The sequence below is a fragment of the Gastrolobium bilobum genome, unplaced genomic scaffold, assembly GCF_033153095.1.
Source record: "Gastrolobium bilobum isolate Gb01-03AN ecotype WA unplaced genomic scaffold, APGP_CSIRO_Gbil_v1 utg6076, whole genome shotgun sequence".
Taxonomy (NCBI): domain Eukaryota; kingdom Viridiplantae; phylum Streptophyta; class Magnoliopsida; order Fabales; family Fabaceae; genus Gastrolobium; species Gastrolobium bilobum.
Window position 1 is genome coordinate 10,414 of NW_026896033.1, and position 24,115 is coordinate 34,528.

At 34.4% G+C, this 24,115-nt stretch overlaps 2 protein-coding genes across 5 annotated transcripts; one reads left to right on the top strand and one right to left on the bottom strand.

The window, feature by feature from the left end:
* Positions 1–4,762: 4,762 nt before the first annotated feature.
* On the bottom strand, positions 4,763–10,466 carry LOC133297391 (uncharacterized). Its single transcript, XM_061496523.1, has 15 exons — positions 10,160–10,466; positions 9,787–10,047; positions 9,424–9,548; positions 9,108–9,324; positions 8,682–8,807; positions 8,302–8,558; positions 7,873–7,980; positions 7,371–7,512; positions 7,100–7,265; positions 6,638–6,795; positions 6,035–6,358; positions 5,819–5,893; positions 5,629–5,698; positions 5,343–5,500; positions 4,763–5,152 (listed from the first exon to the last, which is right to left on the bottom strand). Exons 1-15 carry the CDS (start codon positions 10,433–10,435, stop codon positions 5,003–5,005), a joined length of 2,613 nt encoding a protein of 870 aa, XP_061352507.1. The 5' UTR covers positions 10,436–10,466; the 3' UTR covers positions 4,763–5,002.
* A 9,418-nt stretch (positions 10,467–19,884) lies between these two features.
* On the top strand, positions 19,885–22,744 carry LOC133297392 (GCN5-related N-acetyltransferase 6, chloroplastic-like). 4 transcript variants are annotated; one of them, XM_061496524.1, is made up of 9 exons: positions 19,885–20,349; positions 20,455–20,686; positions 21,021–21,073; positions 21,432–21,468; positions 21,567–21,632; positions 21,788–21,892; positions 21,994–22,147; positions 22,238–22,317; positions 22,399–22,744. In XM_061496524.1, the coding sequence occupies exons 1-9, from the start codon at positions 20,240–20,242 to the stop codon at positions 22,480–22,482; spliced, it is 921 nt and encodes a 306-aa protein (XP_061352508.1). In that variant the 5' UTR covers positions 19,885–20,239; the 3' UTR covers positions 22,483–22,744. The 4 variants fall into 4 exon arrangements, with proteins under 4 accessions (XP_061352508.1, XP_061352510.1, XP_061352509.1 ...); XM_061496526.1 differs by having other exon boundaries at positions 22,417–22,744; XM_061496525.1 differs by having other exon boundaries at positions 22,241–22,317.
* The last annotated feature ends 1,371 nt before the right edge of the window (positions 22,745–24,115 follow it).

A 24,115-nucleotide genomic window follows, 5' to 3' on the forward strand; every position in this document is an offset into this window, starting at 1 on the left:
GATGGGTCTCTGCTATTATAGGTATGATGTTACTTAGTATTTAGCCCGTTCTTGGTACCTGGAGGCTGGAACAGTTGTCCAAAGGTAGTTTTTATTTTATATTTTATTCCACCTTACAACGTGGGTCTCTAATTTGATTAACTTACAGAATCTGTTTCAATGACCTGAGGCTGATAGCACCTCATATTCTGTTGAGATCTTGGACGACATCTTGTTTTCACTTTTCAGTAGATATTAGTGGCTCTCTCTGCAATTTTTTAAGTATTTTTTTTTCTGGGAAGAAATTTCTTATATTGCATTTTGACCTTGCTCATTTTAAGTAATAACTTTTGGAGGATATTTATAGTGGAGGGATGTAGTAAATCGTGTTTCAATTACCTTTGTGCCTAATGTGACCTTTATTTTTTTGAGAACCTAGGTGAAAGATTTGTTTCCATGGGAATGGCCATGAGCCGACTTGAGATGAGCCTAGTGTCTCACATAGAAAATGCTTATATCAGGATTGACTTGATAAAAAAGTGAGCCTATTTTTTTGACTTGCTCATGAGCTACTCAAGCTCAATGAGCCAAGCTTGAATTCTATTCCAATTGTGTCTTTAAGGCAACATGACAATGAGTTAGGCTTGAATTGTGATGGGCCTGAGATAATTAGTTAGTTAGTTAGGGAGTTATTCTAGAATATTCTCAAATAATAGGATATAAGGAGGGGAGTGTGGGAGTGGGTGGTATGCATGTATTCAGAATATTTGAGTGGGGTTTTGGAAAAGGATCTCTTGGGATCTCTTTGGCCTAGGTATATTGGCTTGAGAGTGAGTGAGGTCTTTTTGTGTTTATTTTCTACATTTTATCTTGAATTAGTGTTTGCAATCTCTTGATTTAGTAAATACATAATTATAATTTTCTGGGTTCCATCAAATTGTAACCAAATAACAATATTTTACATAATTAATTATAAAATAGTTTGGCCAAACCAAGTATACTTTTTAGATAAATTGAGAAACTCACGAACTAGCTTAACTCATTTTTCATATTCTTTTGGATGTAAGTTTCAATGTGGCTCCATCTTCTTCTTTCTTTCTTTTTCTTTTTTCGGGTGAATAAATTACTTATATTGCAGGTTGACCTTGCCCATCTATTAGCGGCTCGTGATCAAGAATTACGGACACTTTCTGCAGAGGTAATTACTATCTGTTCTAGTTTTAAATTCCTGTGCAGACATATTAATGGAATTGCCTGTGTCTAGTAAATAGAAATTCCAAACGAAAATTTCTGTGACGCCTTTTATGATGAGTCGCATTTTATTGTCCTGTTTACATTTATATATCTGCTTGTGGGAGGAAAATCATTAAGAGACAAGTACCTAGCACAGTCCCCTAACTATATTTACACTAAACTGTGAGATCTTACACATGATAAATAATGAAACATAAGTCAAGCTGTTTGAAGTTTGATAAAATCACAGCTTGTATTCTAGTTCTTTTTTATATTTCTAGCCTGAAAATGATGGTGAGTTTAGAATATTATAAATGTACACTATGAGATCCCATATGTTCAAATAGAGCTATTAGTTAAACATTAAGCTCAAGAAATCCTTCTACCTTCCCGAACTCGTTTACTTCCTATGATATCTTCCACAGAAGTTGATTTATTGCTACTGTATCAAAATGGGGCTACAAAAACATTCTGATGAATCAGATATTGGCAAGTTCATTTATCTTAGAAAAGTAGAAAAGTAGTGTATATTTAATTGATGTTTACACAATGAAGCAGTGATTTGAAAGGCATCTCTTATTTGGTGACCCCGCCATCTCATTATTTACCAAGGTTTAGGGGGTCATCAGATATCATCCAACTCCACCTCCACAAACTAAAAGTATCCTCACTTGGAAATTTATGTTACAGATGAACCAAGTCCAATCTGAGCTAAGGCTTGCCCGGTCCTTGATTGCCGAAAGGGACTCGGAGATCCAACATGTACGCACAACCAACAATCAGGTATCTTAAAGGTTTTGCTAATACTAAAATGTAAATGGCCTTAGATTATAAGGTGCTTACAGTAGAATTCTTGCTATAATAATAACAGTATGTGGAAGAGAATGAAAGACTCAGAGCTATTTTAGGAGAATGGAGTACGCGGGCTGCTAAGGTATTATTCATAATTGTAATATACCAAGAATGGCTTTGAGCTAAAATATACTTTTTGGGCTCTGTCCTTATTAAAATGTGTTCTGCTGAAACTTTTTATTTATGATATAATGAAAGCTGGAGCGTGCACTGGAGGCAGAGCGGATGTCAAATCTTGAATTGCAAAGGAAGATTTCAACGCTAAGACATCAACCACCATCACCATCAGGAGAAGATTTCAAGGCTTAATTCACTTGCAGGCAAATGGATATGTTAAATCCTCAGTTCATGCTTTTAACCTCATTCTCACGGTTTTAAAAAAAAAAAAAAGTTGCTGTGGAGATGTGTCTTCAGCGCCATCGCGGCTGTGTTGAGATTAGATGTACATATATTAGTTACAAATGGGTTTTATTTTTATTTGTTAAGAGAAATCCATAATGATTTGATTTGATTCAGTGTTATCGTAAGCTATTGTGCTGCTTCATATTTGCCTGTTTCCTGAAAATCTTTCGTTGCACCAAATGAAATCTTTACATTTTAACTCTGGTATATAACAAAAACCAAACAAGAGAACATATATTTTACGAGTCGTGTCTATACAATTAATATGGGTTTATAAGATCTTGGGTATTTTCATCTTTTAAGTTAGCTTTTGGGAGGTGATCTCAAAGTCCATAACAATTGGTTCTTTTATTGAGAGTTGAGGCCACGGAAAATGTTACTTATACGCTGGATTAAAGTGTTATACTTTACAAAAGGAAAATAGCGATCATCGGGTCACTGTCGATAGTAGGGTGAAAGCTGCTATGAATGTCGGCCCTTAAAGGGGGTGACAATTTATAAATTTCAGATTAATTGTCTATATAATTAATGTGGGATTTATAAGGTCTTGAATATTCTTACTCTTTTGAGGCTAGTTTTTAAAATGGTGATCTTAAGGCCTGATAACAGGATCACAATAAATTAAAGAGAGAAAAGGAAAGGATGAATTATGCAACAAAGTTTTATGATTATTGATGAGTTAACAAAAGATGTTCAAGATGGGGTGTTATGGTGTATATTATTTACAATTGATATTGTTTGTATTTATTGATGAGATAAAGATCGATGTAACTTTAAAATAGAATAATGGGAAAATCACTAAATATTTATGCAAAGTTAGAGAAAAATTAGATAGAGTGAGTTTGTCATAATAAGCGGAGATTAAAAATGAATATTAGTATTTACAAAAAAAAAAAAAAAAAAATGAATATTAGTTGTGTTAAAGGAGAGACATTGATGAAAATATGAACATTAACGAGGATGTAAATTATAAAATTAAAGCAGATTGAATGAAACTAGACATTGCATTAGAATTTGTGTGATTGTAAAATCTCAATAAGGTTAAAAGAAATTTTTTAAAAAACAACATTCAGACTTGAAACGCACGACATTAAGGTCTATACTATTGTATCAAGCTAAATGTTGACCAGCTCAAACATGGTCACGTAACGAAAGTAATAAATGTAAAAATGTATAAGATAAGAAATGAAAATACTTAACAAATATTATAGTAATTGGTGGAAGAAAGAGAGAACATAAATTTAGATGATTTGTATGTATACTCTCGAATGCTTCTATCAACAAAGAAGTTTATTCCGAACATGATATAACCACAAAAAAAGGGAAAAGTTCGGCCGAAATTTATTTAAAATAATAAAATTTAATGAAGTGAAAAATAAATTCATATGCAAAATTTAATGAAGTGAAAAATAAACTAACATAGATATGATAAATTAAAGGAAAACTTTTTTTCAATATTGTAATTAAAGGTAAACTTTTAACATCATAACAGATTAGAATTTGTTTTATATATTTTTTATTATATAATATTTTTCTTCATCATTTATTTTTGCTTAATTATTCTTATGAGAATTACTTTTCTACAACAGCGGTAGAAAATTAATATCTATTTCAGAGACAAAAAATGAGATTCACTAATTTTTTTTTTAAAAAGAAAATGGCACAAAAATCAATGAGAATAACTGCAAAAAACTTTCTACCACAAAGGGTTCGCTTTTTCTGCAGCCACTGCAGATAAATTATCTGCAATAAGTCCAATATGATATTTTGGGACAAAAATCATAATATTTTTGTAATTTTAATTTCTTTTAAGATTATTATAATCTTTATAATTATAACTTTTTAATTTTTTAATCCCAAAATAATGTCATTTTGGGAGTAAATGCAGATAACTTATCTGCATTAAGTACAGAGATATTTTTTTTATAAAAATGTTGACGTGGGAATCAAAACTTAGGCGTTGGAATCAAAACTTAGGCGTAATGTTAAAGGAAAAAAACTATTCTCATGTTACATGATATAAGTTTTCTTTCCTACACATCCTTCGATAAATATGCCACTTTTTTCTTTTCTTTTCTTTTTATTGTTTCAGGTGGTGAAGCCTAAAAGTTTATCTCTATGACATGAGATAACTTAATAAAACCCAATGTTAAATTGGTTTTATTTTGCAGGAAAATAAAAACTTAGGCGTAATGTTAAATCTTTTTCCTGCTGACCCGTAAAAAAGTGTGCAATCTTTTTTTTTTTCTTTAAAAAAAATAAACAATGGATCCCACAAAACATGTATCTGCAGGAACTTTAAAAGTAATTCAATAACACAATGAGACTGGTCGTTGCTGCATGTTTATAATTTTCCAGCATATTCCTCGAGCCAAACAACCAAGGAACACTCGGAATTGTTTATTTTCACTGTCGCTCACTGGCACACAAGGTAAATTCTGGCACGCGGGATAATCCTCCATGAAAGAAAGGTCTTACACAAAGAACTTATAGCCAGTCCCGCTATAATTAAAATTTAAAATTCTTCATGACTAGATTACAACGGGCTAACCTGTGAAATTTCGTTCAAAAAGAGACACCTGAACACATTGTTGAAGAAATCACAACCTTTGGCAATACCACCCTCTCCAACCACAATATCCATGTCATATTTGCAAGCTCTTGTACAATCAGGGCAGTAAGTCACCTGCATAAAAGGAAATACATAAATATACACAAAATTCCAGAATTCAAAGAGGAAATATATCCTGAATAAATAATTCACTATATGACAAATAGGATATTGTCAGGTATCCAAAACTCGGAGGAGTTCAGGTCAAATATAAAACTGTTTGGTATTAAAGGAGTATCAGAAAAGAACTGCTTCAGTTACTAACCTCTAGTAACTTAGGTTGGAAAGAGCTGTCCAACATGACATCTACACCATACATGGCCCTTGATGTTGGACTATGCATCTCGGGATGTGCAACAGCAGCTGCCTCAAACACTGATCGAATCATATTCCTCACTCTTGTATGTATATCTAACCATTTAACTGCAAGAGATACAGGGACAGGAATTTGAACCAAGAATTCATTCAAAATGCAAATCATGCTCTAGAGGAGCCTCAAGAAACTCGTCTTAAAATGTAGCAGTGAATAAACATGAGGGAGTCCTCATTACCTTGATGTTCTTCCTCAAATTCCCTCACAAAATCCTTCATATTTTTGTGATTTATTCTTCCACGATAATTCTGATATCCATATAGTGACTATGTTAAAACTTGTCAAGGAAAGCATAGAAATATTCAATATTTCAATCAAGTTTTCAATTGAAGATTTTGTTGCTAAATAACATGGTACTCAAGACATACCATAACAGTGAAGTGAGTTTCATACTCAAAAAAACTACTTCTGTCCAAAGAATATTGGTTGCTGGCTATCCTGACCTGAAAATAAAATATAAAATCCATTGCCGTTACAATCTTTTAAGAGCATAAAAATAACAGAGGGAGGCTGAAATAAATGTTCACAATAGGTCATATTTACTAACTTATAGTTAGAACCCAAAAGAAGAAGAATCAGTATACCCAGAAACAATGTGACAGGAATATCTCCAAAGGGTGCATGCTCCGAACCAGTACCATGTAGCGGAGATCAAACTTCTTCCCCTGGAACAAAGCAGGTTGTTCAATATACTTCTGGCAAATCTTTGGACCAGTTTCCATGAGCCGGATGATTGCAGGTAAATTATCAGTTACAGTAGTATCAATTGTTCGGGCCATGTTCCAGGGTTTTAAGATCCAAAGATTGTCTAGTCCTTCTCTTTTGCGTACATAATAATCACCAATAAGTTGAGATAGATGTGTTTCAAGATTATATGTAGGCTGCAACCATTGAGGAGATCCATGTGCCTGAGGCAACAAAACCCCCAAAAAAATAAAAAAAATAAAAAAATAATGATTGAGTTATTGAAAAGCCTCAAAGGAGAAAATACAGTAACACTTCAATCCAATGGTAAGTTCGTCTTGGAAAAGAAAATAAAATTGTTACATTCCGTGATGAATATGTATGTATAATACATATTTCATTGAGGAAGAGGATGGTATGTCACCAGAAATGAATAATGGACACAAAGTCAGTCATTTAGGAAAATCTCATTGGCATCAACATACGTAGTTAACTATTATTACCTTCTGAATTGTCTCCGCTAAATGATGTTTCATGACAAGACATGCCTCAAAAGGAAATTGATTAATGTATTGCTGATCTGTTATTCCCGTGGCCTTCTTCATATCCTCATCTACCTGCATACCGGTCCATATTATATCTGCATCTTTTGGTTCCTTTGCTGTAGGCAAATAAGCATTCAAAAAGAGAGGGAGAAGGTCAGCAATACAAAGTAGTTATTTTTTTTTATACATGGAGACAACCATGAAATCAAATCCAAGGGAATTTTTTGACAGCTAAAAGCTGACAATGCTCCTCCAAAATAGAAAAGTTACAAATCAAACAAGGAAACATCAATTCAGGCTCTTTACATAAAGATTGGCATATATTAAATATGTTCCAAGTTACATGATAATCTAATTATTAATTACTCCAAAAAAAATAAAAAAAATTAAGAGAATGTCCAATGCATGCATTAAACTTACTGATTGCAAACTCAGGATGTGTCAAGTATTCCTCCACATGAGGTACATCTGTGTAAACACGTAAAGGCCGCCCATCAGGTTGGCGAATACTTTTAGTCTCAGAAGACTGCATCGTGGGAGATATAAAACGCGTACATTGCAATTTCTGATTGTGCTTCTCATACTCCTAAAGGTAGTAGATGAATTAGCTTCAAATATTCCTGATACTCTCATATAATAGATTTTTAACCACAAATCAGAATCATATCTATTTTAGCAATAGAAGAAATACTTGGATAAAATAGTTCTCTGGCGTGTGGAACCAGGCAGTAAGTCTGAAAGAACGTTGTTTATCCTCCCCAATACCAAAAAGAAAATCACGAGTGCATTCATCACCTTTCCGAACATTCTGTGTTGGCCATAAAATAGAAAAGCTGGGGGAAATGGGAAAGTTATTACTTGTAGATGACTAATTATGACTTATTACAAATCCAAAGGTCACGCCATGATAAATGCATAAATACAAGTATTTAATTAAAAAGGGGGGAAAACCAAGAACAAGAAGTTTCATATATAGATTTCTCAAACACATGCTATGCAAGTACTGAAGTCAGGAAACAATGAGCAAGAAATGAGGAGAAAAACTAATAACAAGATAGTTTTTGTCACAAAAAATCAGTTACACATTATGTAAAGTATGGTCATATAGCATAGCAGCAAGTACATTCATAGAGCATGTAAATATGACTTCCACATCAAAGCACAAATCTGAAAAAGAAAATATAGAAGGTAACCTCACAGCTGATGCCAAACTACCCTCTGGCATAAAAAGAAAAGGCGCCACTCTAAAATTTGGCTCATCACTATGCCGCAAAGCTGAACCTAGTTCATCCATCACATACCTAAAAAATATCCAAAACAATGTGCTGTTATTTTGGTGCATCGTTTGGAAATACCGAACATATCATTCATGATTCATGTGAAACTTCTATTTTGTTTTTATTCAATTTACTTAACCCAACAATTTGAGCAGTCAAACATTGACCCATTGATTCAAGTAGAATTGAAATAATAAAGCATAAATTAGACCACCTTGATGAATTTTTTGCATTTCAATGAGACATGCAAAAAAACACAACAAACTTAAATGTATTTACTGATTAAAATAAAGCTAGTGCTAAATGAGAACCAATGAAGTAAATTAGATAAAATGTAGGTCTTACCATACAGATGTCTCATCTAACTTTTCTTCATCTGCAAGTCTATAAGTCATTAGGTATTGCCACATTGCACTTATAATACGGTCAGCAAGAGGCTCATCAGGAGTCCATTCAGGAAGACGAGGAAGAAGCACTGAATCAATAACATGCTTTCCAGTTTCCAATATTTTGGATGCATTGATACCATTTAGCTCAGAAATGTTAGGAAGAGATTCCAGAATTTCAATGGCACTTCCTCCAAGTGGACCAGGAATATCCACCTGAAAATTGCTCAAATTCCAAAAGGCCAAAACACTGCTGAGCAGAGTATGAAAATAAAGAAAAATTAATTAAATAACAAAGGCAATTTGGGGATAAAAAAGTTGTTTATAAGTCAAAAGTACCTCCAATGAACATAAGCAAGGGAATCTCCTCAGCAGATCTAATAAGTCACCAACTGAGTTTTGCCCCAATGGATTTCCACGAATATTCAAGTATGAAAGTGATGGCAAGCAAACAGGTGAAAATGCCTGAAGAAATGGGGTAACCATCATAAGACTTAAATCAAGGGTGAAAACAAACAGACTCGGAACCAATGAATTGGTATGAAAAGCCACACGTTAACATCCTTTGTTGATTATGCGTTGTTTACCATTCAGCATCTCCTAGGCAAAAGACAATGAATTTCTAGATTTTTGAACTCATGCAATCAACTTTTGTTCTCCTAAAATAATACATTCAAGTCTCCTATCTATATTTTTGAAACATAAGCAAGGGGGAAAGAAGCACAAAGAAGATAACAAATAAGCATAAGAAATGGTTCAACCAACCTTATTAATTACATTCTGAATGTTTCTATTTGAAAGGTCAAGAGTAGACACACTCTGCAGCGGACTGTCATCCTGACCAGCATTTCCTGGATTATCCTTTCCATATATCCCTGCACAAAAGCCCAAGGCCCACTCCCCAAAATTGCTTGTGAAAGTTGAATTATATATTTCCAGTTCTGCTAACTCCTTAAGAACTACACCTGCAACCTCACCATCACTAGAAGTAAAGTAATTCAGTTCTCTTTATCTTTAACAGTAAGGGTTGGCCAGATGAATGGGACACCTTTAAGAATTTTTAAAACCCAAGAAAACTTACCAATTTTTTAGAACCGGATTATTGTTCAGCCAGAGTCCTTTAAGATGTTTAAATTTGATAACTTCCTGAACAACCACTTCCGCTCTATTGAGCTTGTTTCCAAACAGGCTGAGTGCAAGTAAATCCTGAAACAATGAAAGGAGAGGAGAGCGCATAAGTATTCAAATTATAAGGTAAAACATGATAATTAAATAACAATGGGACTTTGGCGATGATGAAATAATAATAATGCCCGCCATCCTGCGATTCGATTCAATATTATACTATAAGATTCCCAAGTTTAATAAGCATGATTTATACGTGTTCAATGAAACATGTCACATTATCAAAATATAGAAAGCATCAATAAAAAGAGTAACAAACCGGGAATCTAGTAGATAACCGGAGAGACAGAAGCATATCATCATCAATGTCAAGTCCATCAAGCTCCAACCATCTCAACGTACCATCTCCTTTCTCTTTTGCCTCTCTAACATCACTCTCTAGTGTTCCCACAACATCAAGCTTATCACTCGAAACTCCATTAACAACACCATTCACTTCAGCTTCAGCATCCAAATTCATATCAATATCCACACACATCAAAGAACCCATCCTCTCCGTCAATCCAGGAACCTCATGAAGCTACAAAAACAACAACAACAACAACAACAAGAAACCAATATTAACACGGAAACAAAACCCTAGAAAGAGAACACCAGAGTTGGAAGAGGAAGAAGAAGAAGGTGGTGGGGACCTGCTTGTAAGCGTCGGAGAGTCTGAAAGTCCATGCGTGATCGATGAGGAAGACGTTGGAGTCCTTGGTCAAGGAATCTGAGGTGAGAACGAGGCGCCTCTGGCAACCGTCCTCGCAGGGATCGATCTGGAAGTGTTCGCCGCCGTCGAAGGTCTCGGCGGAGAGCTTCTGAAAGAGGCGACGGTGAAGTGGCTCCGGCAACCCCGATGCCGTGAGTAACAGTGAGTGAACTTTGACGAACTCCTCGTAGGTTTCAATTCTCTTGGTGCCCGCCATGGCTACGATTGTTCTCAGTGCACTCGAACGCAATGCTGCTTCTGAACTGAGGCTAAGCTCAGTGCTCGCTAACACGAAGATTTCTTTGGAGCTCGTGGGAGGGGCATGAATTAACTGGGCTGGGCCTCTTCGGATAGGTATTTGCCGAAGGCCCGTTGAGCCCAATGTTTGTATTAAAGTGGAATTTATTTGTGAGGAACGAAGCTAATTGAAGTGAACCAAACTTATGAAAAGGTGACATAAGGGGGCTTTTTGACCCTTATAACCTTTAATTAATAATTAATTACCAATTTGACCTTCATTTGAAACTAATTCGAAAATTTAACCCCTTCAGAAAACATAACACCAATCTGCCCCTGTTTGACCGTTGACCATGAAGCCTACCCGGGTACACCCCTCGCTACCCTGGTATTTTTTGAAATTTTTTATCTACCCGGGTAGAGAGGGGTGTACCCGGGTAGAGTTCTTGAATCTGGAAAAATGGTTGAATTAGTTACCCGGGTAAGAAGGGTTGTACCCGGGTAAACATCCAGAGTAGCGTTTTTATATAAATGAAAAAAACTGTGACAGGCATGGTTCATGGACGATAGCAACGAAGATCCAAGGCTTCCTCACCATGGCAGCCCTAATGAATTTGTTTCCATCAACCAATTAGCAGGTCATTACTCTCTCTCTCTATCTATCTATAGTTTTACTTAGTTATGACGTTGCAGAAAAATGGTGAGTTTTGCAGAATTGGGACTCTTATACTGGAAGCTGAATCCAAATGATTATGAGAACGATGAAGAGTTGAGGAAGATTAGAGAAACTACGGGATACAATTACATGGTAATGTTGTATTAATTTTTTACTAATTTCATTTTGTTTTCTGTAATCAGAAGGTGCTTCAATTTTTTGCGTTTTCATTAACTTGATAGAAATATAAATCCGAGGAGAATATGAATTGGAAAAAGAAACTTTTTAGCATCTCGGTTATATAAAAACCCTACTCTTGATTATTACCCGGGTACAACCCTTCCTACCCGGGTAACTAATTCAACCATTTTTCCAGATTCAAGAACTCTACCCGGGTACACCCCTCTCTACCCGGGTAGGTAAAAATTTCAAAAAATACCAGGGTAGGGAGGAGTGTACCCGGGTAGGTTTCATGGTCAACGGTCAAACAGGGGCAGATTGGTGTTATGTTTTCTGAAGGGGTTAAATTTTTGAATTAGTTTCAGATGAAGGTCAAATTGGTAATTAATTATTAATTAAAGGTTATAAGGGTAAAAAAGCCGACTTAAGGGGCATACAAGTTAATCTAACGTGACAAGGGGGGGAAGTTTTGTTTGAAATTTTATCTGGAATTGCCAATTGCTGCCTCTCTCTTTTTTTTTTTTTGTAAATATACATAATACATTTCTTTTATAATAATAATAATAATAATAATAATAATAATAATAGAGTTGTTGTTGATGGTAATGCTTAATCAATTTTGATCTATTGCTATTTTTATGATTCTTTTTAACTTGCCATAGCATGTCCATATGCAAAATTTCATTGTAGATATTCATATTTATTGTACAAGGTAGATGAATTGAGTTTTATAAAATACTTTTCTTAAAGGGACTTTTTTTCTTATGTAAAAATTAATTTATCCAATCTTTAATTTATGACAAATAAGTCTTAAGTGAATATGCAAGTACGTGAACAAAGAAACATGATAATGTGAATTTAAATAAGGCTTTAAAGGGCTTTAAGGGCTGTAATTTACCCTGGTTTGGCCATCATCATTTATGACTTTCCTACAGATACAAATCATTTAATAGTTTCCCCCATTATTTGTCAAGCTTCTATGGTGCTTGATCAAACCATGATGGCCACCAAGTTTGTGGTACTTAAACATTTTACAATCTTTCTTGAATTTCCTAAGTACCGGATTACCTCTCAATTTCAATGGATTTCACCATCAATGAATATTTGAAGGAATGTGTTTTTTTTTTTTTTTGGATACATTGAAGGAATGTGTTTGAAAATGAATAAGCCCTCTCAAAATGTAAATTATACAAATTGAAGAATTAGTTTATAGATGGCTTATATATAAAAGAGAAGAGCTCAAATAATCAATGATCCATAAGGTATGCAATCAATGAGAGTAAGAAAGTTAAGTGCAACGGTAGTTGCTTAGAGAAATCTGCAAATTGATGGTAAATCATTATTTTGGTTGCCATTGAAATCTGCACATTGCTTCTAGATCACATGTCTTTTGCGCGGAGTGCATATCCAAAATTCGCTGTGTCTTCAGCCACATAGTCTCCATGCTCTAATATTATATATAAATACCAGTTGAAATTAAATTGATGGTAAAACATTATTTTGGTTGCCATTGAAAAATATGTACATGTGATTTGGGTTTAACTTCACTTTAGAATAGTAGCTTGACTATACTTTTTTGAATACCCAACTATTTTGTTTGTATGATTCCATATCTGAAGCTTAGATTGTTGTTAGCTCCGGTATTACGTAATTTGTGTCGTACATATCTTACTAAACACTTAAAATTGCGTTAAGTTTATATGTTCAATGTAATTAATTAAGCATAGTAAATGACTGCAATCGTGAAACATAGTTGTGGATACGGGTGTAAATGGGCTGGACTGGACTTTGATCTTTTTGGCTCAAGTTTATGTCAAAAAAAATTCAGCTTATCTGGCCTACTGGTCTATTAAAGACTTTATTTGTAAGTCAAGCCCGACCCATTTTTAAAAATAAGAAAGTCTGACATGGCCCACATGTCTTGTAGGCCTCCCACTGTAGATACTAAGTAAAAAAAATAATTGTATAGAGCAAAGAAAGTTCCATTCATGCATGCACTAGTATTTCTCATAAGAAAAAAATGACAAACAAGAAAGAGTCAACATAACACCCCAGCTCTAGAAATTGAAGAATAATTTCACTACTTTTTCTTCCTTGAAGTTGCAATTTTTTTCACTGCTTTGGTTCGACTTGCAGATAGGATATCCTCTAGGGTAGACCTTACGGTCGACAGAAGAAGTGTGCTTGTACCTCATGTTTGTGCTATAGTTAATATGCCATGTTCTTGTGTGATTCATGGAATTAATGATTGAAAATTGATGATAATGTTTATGAGATACCAAGATATTACACTTTGAGAATAAGGAAAGAAAGTACAACGATGTTCGCGTAAAATCAAACAATAAAATTGAGTTGATGTTTTCCAAACTATTATCTTTTAAATAGCTTTAATAATGACCATATAATGGATTTGAATTATCAGGCAAATATATTGATAATAGATGTATTGTGCACGAGCTTGTTAAATAAATAATCTTGTTATGAAATTAGATATTTGGTCCTCATTTCAACAACCTGATTGCTAGAAAATCAAGAGATAAGATCCCTGTCTAGACAATCAAGTCAACTTGGATTATTAAAGCCCAAATCCAATAAGGTAAGTATTATAAATAAAAGCTAAAACCCTGAGGCTGAGGTACATATTTTTTGGCTTATATTTACTATTGCAATTATTGTACACACACTCATGTCTTCTCTGTGCAGAATGATCTATCCATCCACATGTGCTGTATTTCTCATATAAATACACGTGAGCATGCATTATCCTATATTGATTTATCTCCTCTTTGGTGAACACTCTCGTTCTACTGGTACTGAAGAAATCCATTTGTCAAACTATTATTTAGTATTGACAGGTAACAATGTAACATTGATTCCAATCAGTTGTTTTGTTCTATATAATATATCTATTTTATCAATAATATGGTTTTCGTCTTCTCCACTCTCCCATTGTTTTCCGGTTTTGTTGAACGACTCAAACTCAGCATCAAATTTGCAACTTTAATAATATGTTTTTTTTTTTGTATTTTATCAAATACGTAATTTATTTATTAAAAATTAATTTTTTTAATTCTACGTTATTATTTTTTTTAATATCTAGTTCTCTCATTATTTAAAAAAAATGATTATGTTTTATTTATTTACTGAATTAAATATTAATTAATATATATAAATTAATTATGTATATTTTTAAGAGTTTAATATTTTTTTATGTTTAACTTTTTTAATTTACATTTTACATCAACCTATATATATATATATATATATATATGGCTTTGTATCTCTTCAGTTACTACAGAGCTTTGTCTTCTCTCGCTGTAACAAAGACATGGTGGGGCCCACCATATTTAAAAAAAAAAAAACTAAAAATTTGGCTGAGTGTGTCACGTGAGGAAAACACTTCTGCAGTAACAACAAAGCTGTTTTTCCCATATATATACGTATGTGGAAAACTATATATATAGGGGTTTACATTTCTGCAGCTATTGTATGTAATTAAATATTTACCATATGTATATTTGAAAACATTAAATGCGGAAAGTCATAACCATACGAAGAATGAAAGCATTACACGTGGGGAATCATAACCATACACAAGTCGTTGTTGTACGTAAAGCGGCTGTAAATTTTTTTTACCATATATATATATATATATATACGTTCATTTTTTGTAGTAAATGTAGATAAGTTATCTACGTTGAGCCCAAAATTACGTCATTTTGGGACGAAAATCAATTTGTTTCTGTATATATATAGGGTTCGTTTTTTCTGCAGTTACTGCAGATAAGTTATCTGCAGTAAGCCCAATACGACGTCGTTTTGGGCGGAAATCATGGTGTTTTTGTAATTTTAATTTATTCAGGGTTATAATAGTCTTTATATTTATACTTTTTTAAGATTTCAATACCAAAACGATGTTATTTTGGGAATAAATGCAGATAACTTATCTGCATTAACTGCAGAAATATTTTTCTCATATATATATATATATATATATAGATGATAAAATTATGACTTTAATATTTTTACAATGAATCTAGATAAGTTATCTACATTTACTCTCAAAACGACATCGTTTTGGGTTGAAAAATTAAAAATTATAATAAGAAAGACTATTATGACCCTGAAATAAATTATAATTAAAAAAATACCTTGATTTTCGTCCCAAAAATGACGTCATTTTGGACTCAATGTAGATAACTTATCTACATTGACTGCAGAAAAAGCGAAGCCTAAAATTATTTCTGCAGCTGCTGTACGTATAGCAATTAAATTTAAACCGTTGATTGATTATGATTACCCACATTTAATGCGATTACCCACCACTGTATGGTTTTGATTTTCCAAATTTAATTGTTGCACATTTAGTAACTGCAAAAACATGAAAGCCTATATATATATGGGCTTATCGTTTATCAAGCTACTTGAGATAATTTTATCTCCGGCTACTAAATCATAACCGTACAAAGATGGATCAATGGTGATAAAGGAAGAGAGAAAAAAAGGGAATCATAACCACTCAAAGGTGAATCAATTAATATAAGGAAATAAATAAATAAAACGACGTAGTTTTGGGGTAGCCGGAGATAAACTTATCTCAAGCTGCTTGATAAATGATTTTCCCTATATATATACATATATATATATATATATAGAGGGAGGTAGGATCTAACGTCTCTCAGATGAGGTGTCAAACTTCAAATTTGACACCAGTGTCAAAAGATCTGGTTTCGTTGTTTTGATTCGCAGTGGTTACCACCCACAGGATGCAAGTGAGTTGTTCAATCAACAGCATATTATGGGTTCACGGAAAACAGTACCTAAAAAAAATGAAAAATTATTACAAATCAAAATTTGAACAGACAAGGAAATCGAATCTCGAAAAATTGAACCCTAGCTCACTTGCAAAACGAATATAGGAAATCGTGAATAATGAGCAGATCAATTATTTCGATTTTTTGATCAGATCAAAATTATGGGTTCACCTGTGTTTGTAATGGGTATGGAGGAGCAGACATCAATATAGGAAATCGTGCCTTCAGAGCCTCAAAAGTTCGATCAATGACATTATGCCTTTGATGAATCTCAATCAAATATTAATGGGACTTACAAAAAATCGAATCTGGTAAAAATCGAACCCTAGCTCGTGTATTAGGCGAAGCTCTCCGCGGGATGCAGCGGCGGCGGCACGACGGAGGCCGGCGCCGCCTTCGAGACAGAGGATATGGGCAGCGGCGGCGGTGGCAGTGTATAGTGAGAGAGAGAAGGGAACAAAGAGAGAAGGGGGAGAGAGAAACAAATATAGAGGGGCTATTTAAGAGACCAATGAAGACCGTTGGATCGCTACTACCAATCTAACAGTGAGATGATTGGTCGTAACATTGGTCGTAACTTTATTTGGTTGTCACAATATCCTGTCCCTATATATATATATGAGAAAAATATTTCTCAAGCAGCTTGATATATATTTATCTTCGGCCACCCTAAAACTACGTCGTTTTGTTGATTTAATTCCTTATATTAATTGATTCACCTTTGAATGTTTATAATTCTCTTTTTCTCTCTCTTCCTTTATCATCATTGATCCATCTTTGTACGGTTATGATTTAGTAGCCGGAGATAAAATTATCTCAAGCAGCTTAAGAAATGATAAGCCCTATATATATATATATATATATATATATATATATATATATATATAAAGAAGGTTATATTGACAACTTATTTTCATTTACAACATCTTACAACCATATTTTAACCGTTGATTGACGATAAATGATAATCGTTGATTGATGGACGGTTAATATATGGTTGCAAAAGGTTGTAAACGAAAATAAATTGTAAGTATAACCTTTATATATAGGGGGATAAGATCCGTTTACAAACTTTTTTTGCAAATTACACTAAGTACGACCGGTCGTACTTAGTGTAATTAAAGTATGACCGGTCGTACTTAGTGTAGTTTGTAAGAGTTTGTAAACAAAAAAGTTTGTAAATATAACATGGCCCTTATATATATATATATATATATATATATATATATATATATATATATATATATATTTACGCAAAAATATTTCTACAGCAACTTTAGATAAGCTTATCTACAGCTGCCATTTTTAACTATATTCTCCCGGGAGAATATAGTTATAACGTTAAAGTTGCTCTTTTTTCTCTCTCTTCAATTACTTTTCAGAACTTTTTTGCTGACGTGGAGAGAGAGAAAAGAGCAACTTTAACGTTATAACTATATTCTCCCGAGAGAATATAGTTAAAAATGGCAGTTGTAGATAAGCTTATCTAAAGTTGCTGTAGAAATGTTTACCCCATATATATATATATATATATATATATATATATATATAAGTACAGAATTTCTACCGTCAATAGAGATAAGTTATCTCCGGTGAGCTAAAATGACGTCGTTTTAGGCCGAAAATCAATGTATTTTTTAATTCTAATATATTACAGGGTTATATTAGTCTTTATCATTATAATTTTTTAATCTTATAACCTTAAAATGACGTTGTTTTGAGCTAACTAGAGATAATTTTATCTCTAGCGACTGAAAAAATATTTTTTCCTATATATATATATATATAAGGTAGGATTATTTGACACCAGTGTCAAATTTTAAATATGACACCTTACCTGAGAGCCATTAGATCAAAAAAGATCAACAACTCTGATTTGTAAGCATGTGATACTATTGATCTTTTTTAATCTAATGGCTCTCAGATGAGGTGTCAAATTTAAATTTGACTCCGAAGTCAAAGGATCATATATATATATATATATATATATATATATATATATATATAAACAAAATAATTTGTAATGTGATTATATATAAATATTGATACAATCACCTAAAAGTTACGTCATTTTGGGTTGATATAAAAAAATTTCGCTCAAAATTAATTATAAAAAATAATTATATCATATTTGTTTTCACTTTTTGTCATACTTACATTGTACATATACATACTTCAATTGTTATTTAACAAATTTTAAAATGCCATTTTTAAATAATCTTCTATTTTGAAATAAAATAAAACTGATAGCAAGTGGTGTGCATGACAACCATTCTATTCCCTAGCACTGTTTCTGAAAAGAAACAATTTTTTTCTATTTCTGTTTCTTGGAACAGTTTCTGAGAAAAAAAATGTGCTTGATAATATATTCAATTTTTATTCCGAGAATGAGAATTGCGTTTGATAACACAACAAATAATATAACAAAAAATAATTCCTACTAAATATAAAAAAAAAATTGGATCATCACTTTCCTCTCCATAAGGTGTGGTTGTGGTGGTGGCAGAGGCGGAGGGTGGCATGGTGGTGGCAGCGGCGGCGCTACGACGGCGGTGGTGGCAGTGACGTGGTGATGATAGTGGTGCTGGTTGTGATGACAGTGGCTGCGACGATGGCGGTGGTAGTGGGGGGACGGTGGTGGTGGAGATGACGGCAGTTGCTGCGACAATGGTGGTGGGGATGGCGGTTGGTGGTATTGGTGGCGGCGACAATGGTAGCGGTGGCATGGTGGTGGTGGCAGTGGTAGTGGCTGCGGCGGTGGAGGTGGTGGTGGTGGTGATGGTGGCGGTGATGGTAGTGACGGGGTGGTGTAACGGTGACGATGGTGGTGGTGACAGTAGTGGCTGTGACGATGGTGGTGGTGGTTGTTGGCGGCGACGGCGGTGACGTCGGTGGTGGCTGCAGCAATGATAGTGGTGGTTGGTGACAATGGTGGTGATGGTAGCGGTGGCGTTGTGGTGGTGGTAGTGGTAGTGGAGGTGAAAGTAGTGGCTGTGACAATGGTGGTTGGGGACATTGGTGGCGACGACAATGGTAGCGGTGGCATGGTGGTGGTGGTTATGATGGCATCGTATAGATGGTGGTGGTGGTGGTGGTGGCAGTGGCTGTGGCGGTGGTGGTGGTGGTGGTTCAGTGGTGGTGGTGTTGGTGGTAGTGGCGGGGGTGGTGTAATGGTGCCTATGGTGGTGGTGGTTGGTGGTAGCGGCGATGGTGGTGGTGGCAGTGGCGTGGTGATGGCGATGGTGGTAGTGGCTGCAGTGGTTGCGATGATGGTAGTGGTGGTTGATGGCGGTAGTGGTGATGGTGGTGGTGTGGTTGCAGCGGTGGTAGTTGTGGTGGTGGTGATGGTGGCATGGTGGTAGTGATGGGTGGAGGTGGTGGTGATGGTGGCGGTGGCATCGTGGTGTTGGGGGTGGTCACGACAGCACTAGTGGTACGATGGCGGCGGCGACGATGGTGGCAGTGGTCGTGTTGGGATGATGGTGGTGGTGGTGATGATGGTAGAGATGAAAAGTAATTAAGAGATATAAATGTTTCTCATTTTGTGCCCGGGAACAAAAAAGCAGAAATTTTCTGATTTTTTTTTCTGTTCCCCAGCACAAAAATTAATCTGGTTGTTCATGGAACAAAAAAATAAATCAGTTTTACCAAACGAGTTTCCTATCCATTTCTGTTCCCAAGAACAGAAATTAAAAAAGAATTGATTCCGGAAAAGTTGTCGTGCGCACCCTAATAATCGTGATTCGTGAACCCGTAGTCATATCACACAAGCCACCATAGCAATACCATTAATCCGGAACTCTGAAGTCCATGTTCGACGAAGTCAAAATCATCAACACCAAGTCTCAAACTTTTGAAACAATAAGCAGAAACAAACTAGTGGGTAGTTTTCTACCTTCACCAAAACCATAAGGGCTACTTTCAACACATGCTTCCCTCCCAAATCCTTCTTCACCTTTCTCCCCCTTTCACTTTAATTTTTTCATGTGTTGCATCCATTCCATATTGCAACGACAAAAGGGGTTTATTCCTACACAAGTAAATTCAATTCTAATTCTACCAGAACATAAAAGTCCCATTTTTTTATTTTTTATTTTTTTGAGTCTCAACAAGCTCTTGAATCTAGAGTAATAGCATGCCTCCTATGTCAACGATTCCAATTCACAGACCTGAATTCCATGCCTTATTCTTCAATGGGTCTCCAAGTCCTTTCAAATTCCCAAGAATGGCTGCTTCATGGACCATGTGAGTTTCAATTTTTCTCTCGTTTTTTACCTTCGTTTTTTTGAACCGTTTATCTGCTTGAATATAATTCTTAGCTTGCTTCTGTTCTATATTTAACATTAACAGGACCATGGATTCGAGATTTTCCCCCACAATGAATACTAATAACAATATGAAGAAGAAGGAAGAACTCTCTGTGCAGCTTTCAACGCCACCCGTTCCAAAAGTGGAAACTTTTAGCTCCAACAACCTCCAATTTGACCGTTTGCAGCCATCGGATCAAGAATTGGTTCGAGAAAATAAGTTTGATTTTGGGCAATTTGTTGCACGAGAAGCCGTGCTTGATGAAGAGTATTGGGTATGTCATAAATTCTTGGATAATATATATATATATATATATATATATATATATATATTTATATATATATATTTGTATGTGTGTATTCGGGAGTGGATCAATTAATATGACCATGTCATGCGGGAGAATCATAATTCTATAAAGATAAATCAATAGTGATAAGAAAAGATACTCTGACATAGGTTTTTATAAAATTTTTGGCATAGATTTACCCTTGCATGGTTAGGATTTCCTCACATGACATAATCATGTTAACTAACATATGAGACGATACACTGTCGTGTGTATACCTCTTTTTCTTATATTTATTTATTTGTTTTAAATTTTGGGGTAGACAGCAGCATGGCTAAGGGCAGAAAGTCACTGGGAGAATCGAACATATGAAAGGTATGACACACAGAACACATCAGAAAGGTCAAATGTTCTTTCATAAACTTCTTTTGAATGAGATAAATTAGGATTTTGAAGAATGAATGCGAAACAATTTGTTGCTTTCATTATGGTTCAGTTTTTACTTTCTATAAGTATGGTGTATTGTGTAAACATGCATAGAACTGATTGTGCACTTGAATTAAGAGCAGACCATAAACCAGATCAAGATGGATAATGTCAAACATTGATTTAATTAACAGTAGATTACAGGAAGAAATCTGAATGACCCTGCAGGTGGTGGGTCTAATTCATTTGCATTGATTTAAGTAGATGAAAATTTGAGTGCAACTGATTCTCATTATGTTTTATCCAGATATGTTGATAACTACAAAAGGAAATTTGCTGAGCAGGTATAGAAGTTGATATTAATTACTTTGCTCAGTGTGTGTACTTTTTATAAATTGGAGTGTCTTTCGTAGAAATCTTAGCAAGAATTTCTATTGCTTAGGAATTTAATGCGGTAAAAAGGCGGTGCAAGGTGCAAAACGGGGATAGCTGCTCATGCATTATCGCGGTAAATCAATCTAATTTCATCTTAGGTTCTGATTTAGTTGAGAATTTCAGGTTGTAATATATACTTTAAAGCTCTAATGTAGTTGAGCTACAGTTTCATAGTTGATTGTCCTTGAGTATGTTTCACCTTATGGTGTTTGAAGTCAAGTTTATCAGGTGAGAAAGGAGCAGAAGAATGTAAAGCACTCAATATTAAAAAGTGTTGTAGGAACCCTTGATTTGAATATCCGATATTTTCTGCAAGGGGAGACCTTTCCTGGGGTATTGCACATTCTTTCTCATTGATGCAAATGCTTCTGTTGCTTTGTCTAGAGACAACTGAATGGTTTTGATGCTTTTTGCAACTTAAATCATTTCTGCAGGAACGGGTAAAGGCTCCTCTTTTTTGCAACATCAAAAGAACACCACCAAGCAGATATGCCTACATTGCAAACTTGTGCGTTGCTAAATCAGCTCGACGACAGGGAATTGCAAGCAACATGATATATTTTGCTGTTGAAACTGCAAAATCGAATGGTAATATGAACATAGAAGTGAGAGTAACTTTTGTAATTTATGTATGAATTTAAGACTAAAAGTTTACCATATATTCCTGGATTCATTTAGCAGGTGTGACACAGATATATGTGCATGTGGATAGAAATAATAGTCCTGCACAGATATTGTACCAAAAGATGGGCTTCGAGGTATATAATTGTTAGTTCATCTCTCTTTACCATTTTCTCTAATGGATCATTACTACTTGTCAATTGCAATAATTGTGGCAGCTTCCTCGTCTTTTTCAGATGGTTGAAACGGCAAACTCCCGATTGTTACTAGAGGAAACATACTTGCTACGTTTACAGATGTAAAATACCAAAGATTATTACTTATGCTTCAATTGGATAGCTTCGGAAATGTTGTGATTTTCAAAATTTAAATACCCCCGGTTCCTTTAATCATTAGGGGTATAACCTTTTAGTTGTGTGTCCATGTTGTACCAAAGGTACTTAGTTTCCTTTTTCTCCCCTTTCCTTTTTAATGTATAGATCGTTCTTTTTGCAGTTTTTATAAGTGGCCTGTAAACTTACGGCAATTAAATTTGACGGAAAATAAACTTATTGGATTTAAGAAAGATTGATGAAACTGAACAACAATATCTCTATTATTCTTTTATTGTAGTGTTGGATTTATTTTTGTGCTTAAATGATCATATTCCTTGATTCTATTGTTTTCCATGTATTTACTTTCTGTAGATCTCCCAAAGCATATTTCTTATTATGCATCCCAAAATCACAATATTGGAGTTTTCACTGACTGACATAATTTTTTTTAAAAGAAATAAAAATGAAATGAGAAACACTGCAAGACAAAAAGCAGTCTGCATCCTATTTTACTAAGGGGAAAAAAATTTCATGTTGCATGAAATAATTTATTTCATGCAACACACAAAAAAGTAAATAGAATTCATTTTTTTCTTTTTTTCTTTTTTCTTTAGTGGATGTTATTTGTTATCCACTTTTGTGTGTTGTATGAGACATACAACATCAGAAAAGCATTTTTCTTAACATTTCCCTTTTACTAAACCGGGGTTCAAAATGGAGCTAATGCTGCTCTTTGTATTGCTATGCTAAATTAATTATGTAATGGCTTAGTCGTGTTGTCAGTGTAACCCTGTCGAGTTTGTAATTTGCATATCCAAATGTCATGGGAAAACAACAGAATAACAAGTCTATAAAGCCAAGATACTCTTCAGAAAGTACGTACTTCAAAATAAACAGGAAATAGCTTCTCTGGGAGTTTCCAGAATATTCATGGACACTTAGTATTTTTACAAAAGTAATTTTAAGATGAATTTTATCTTAGGTTGGAAAGTTTTTGAATACTAAGAAAATATAATTACTAAAAAAAATGATTGGAAAGTAAGTTTAGTAAGAAAATGTAAAAAAAGTTGTTTGGTTAGAAAAAAATTTACTGAAAAAATTAGGTAAATTTTATAAAGTCATGTTTGGTTTGAGGTAAAATATTGATGGGAAAATAAGTTGCAATTACCAAAATAACTTTTTTTTTAAAATTTTTGAATCACCAATGCTACCCTTTACCTTTACCCATAAATAGCCTTATGATTGCGGGTCGGACATTTTCACTTTCACGCTCTAGCGAGGGTATGTCCTTCAGCTAATTATTGCCCCATGTCTCCATTTAGCTAATTTAGCTAGACAACGGACAATACCACATCCGAAGTGAAAATATGGAGCTGTCTATTTTAGTGCAATTGACATGTAAAATGGTATGCTGGAGTAATAATTTCGATAGACAAATATTGAAATCTGCTCAACCAAACATTATCAAAATAAAATCTCACTTCTCTAATGCCTATCTATCTCATCAGATTGCTCGTACCAAACACAACCTAAGAAAAAAGAAAGTTAAGCTGAGTAAGGGACGGAATGTAAGAACCAGAATCGTCGTGTCAATCATGATCATTCTATTGGTCAAAATCTG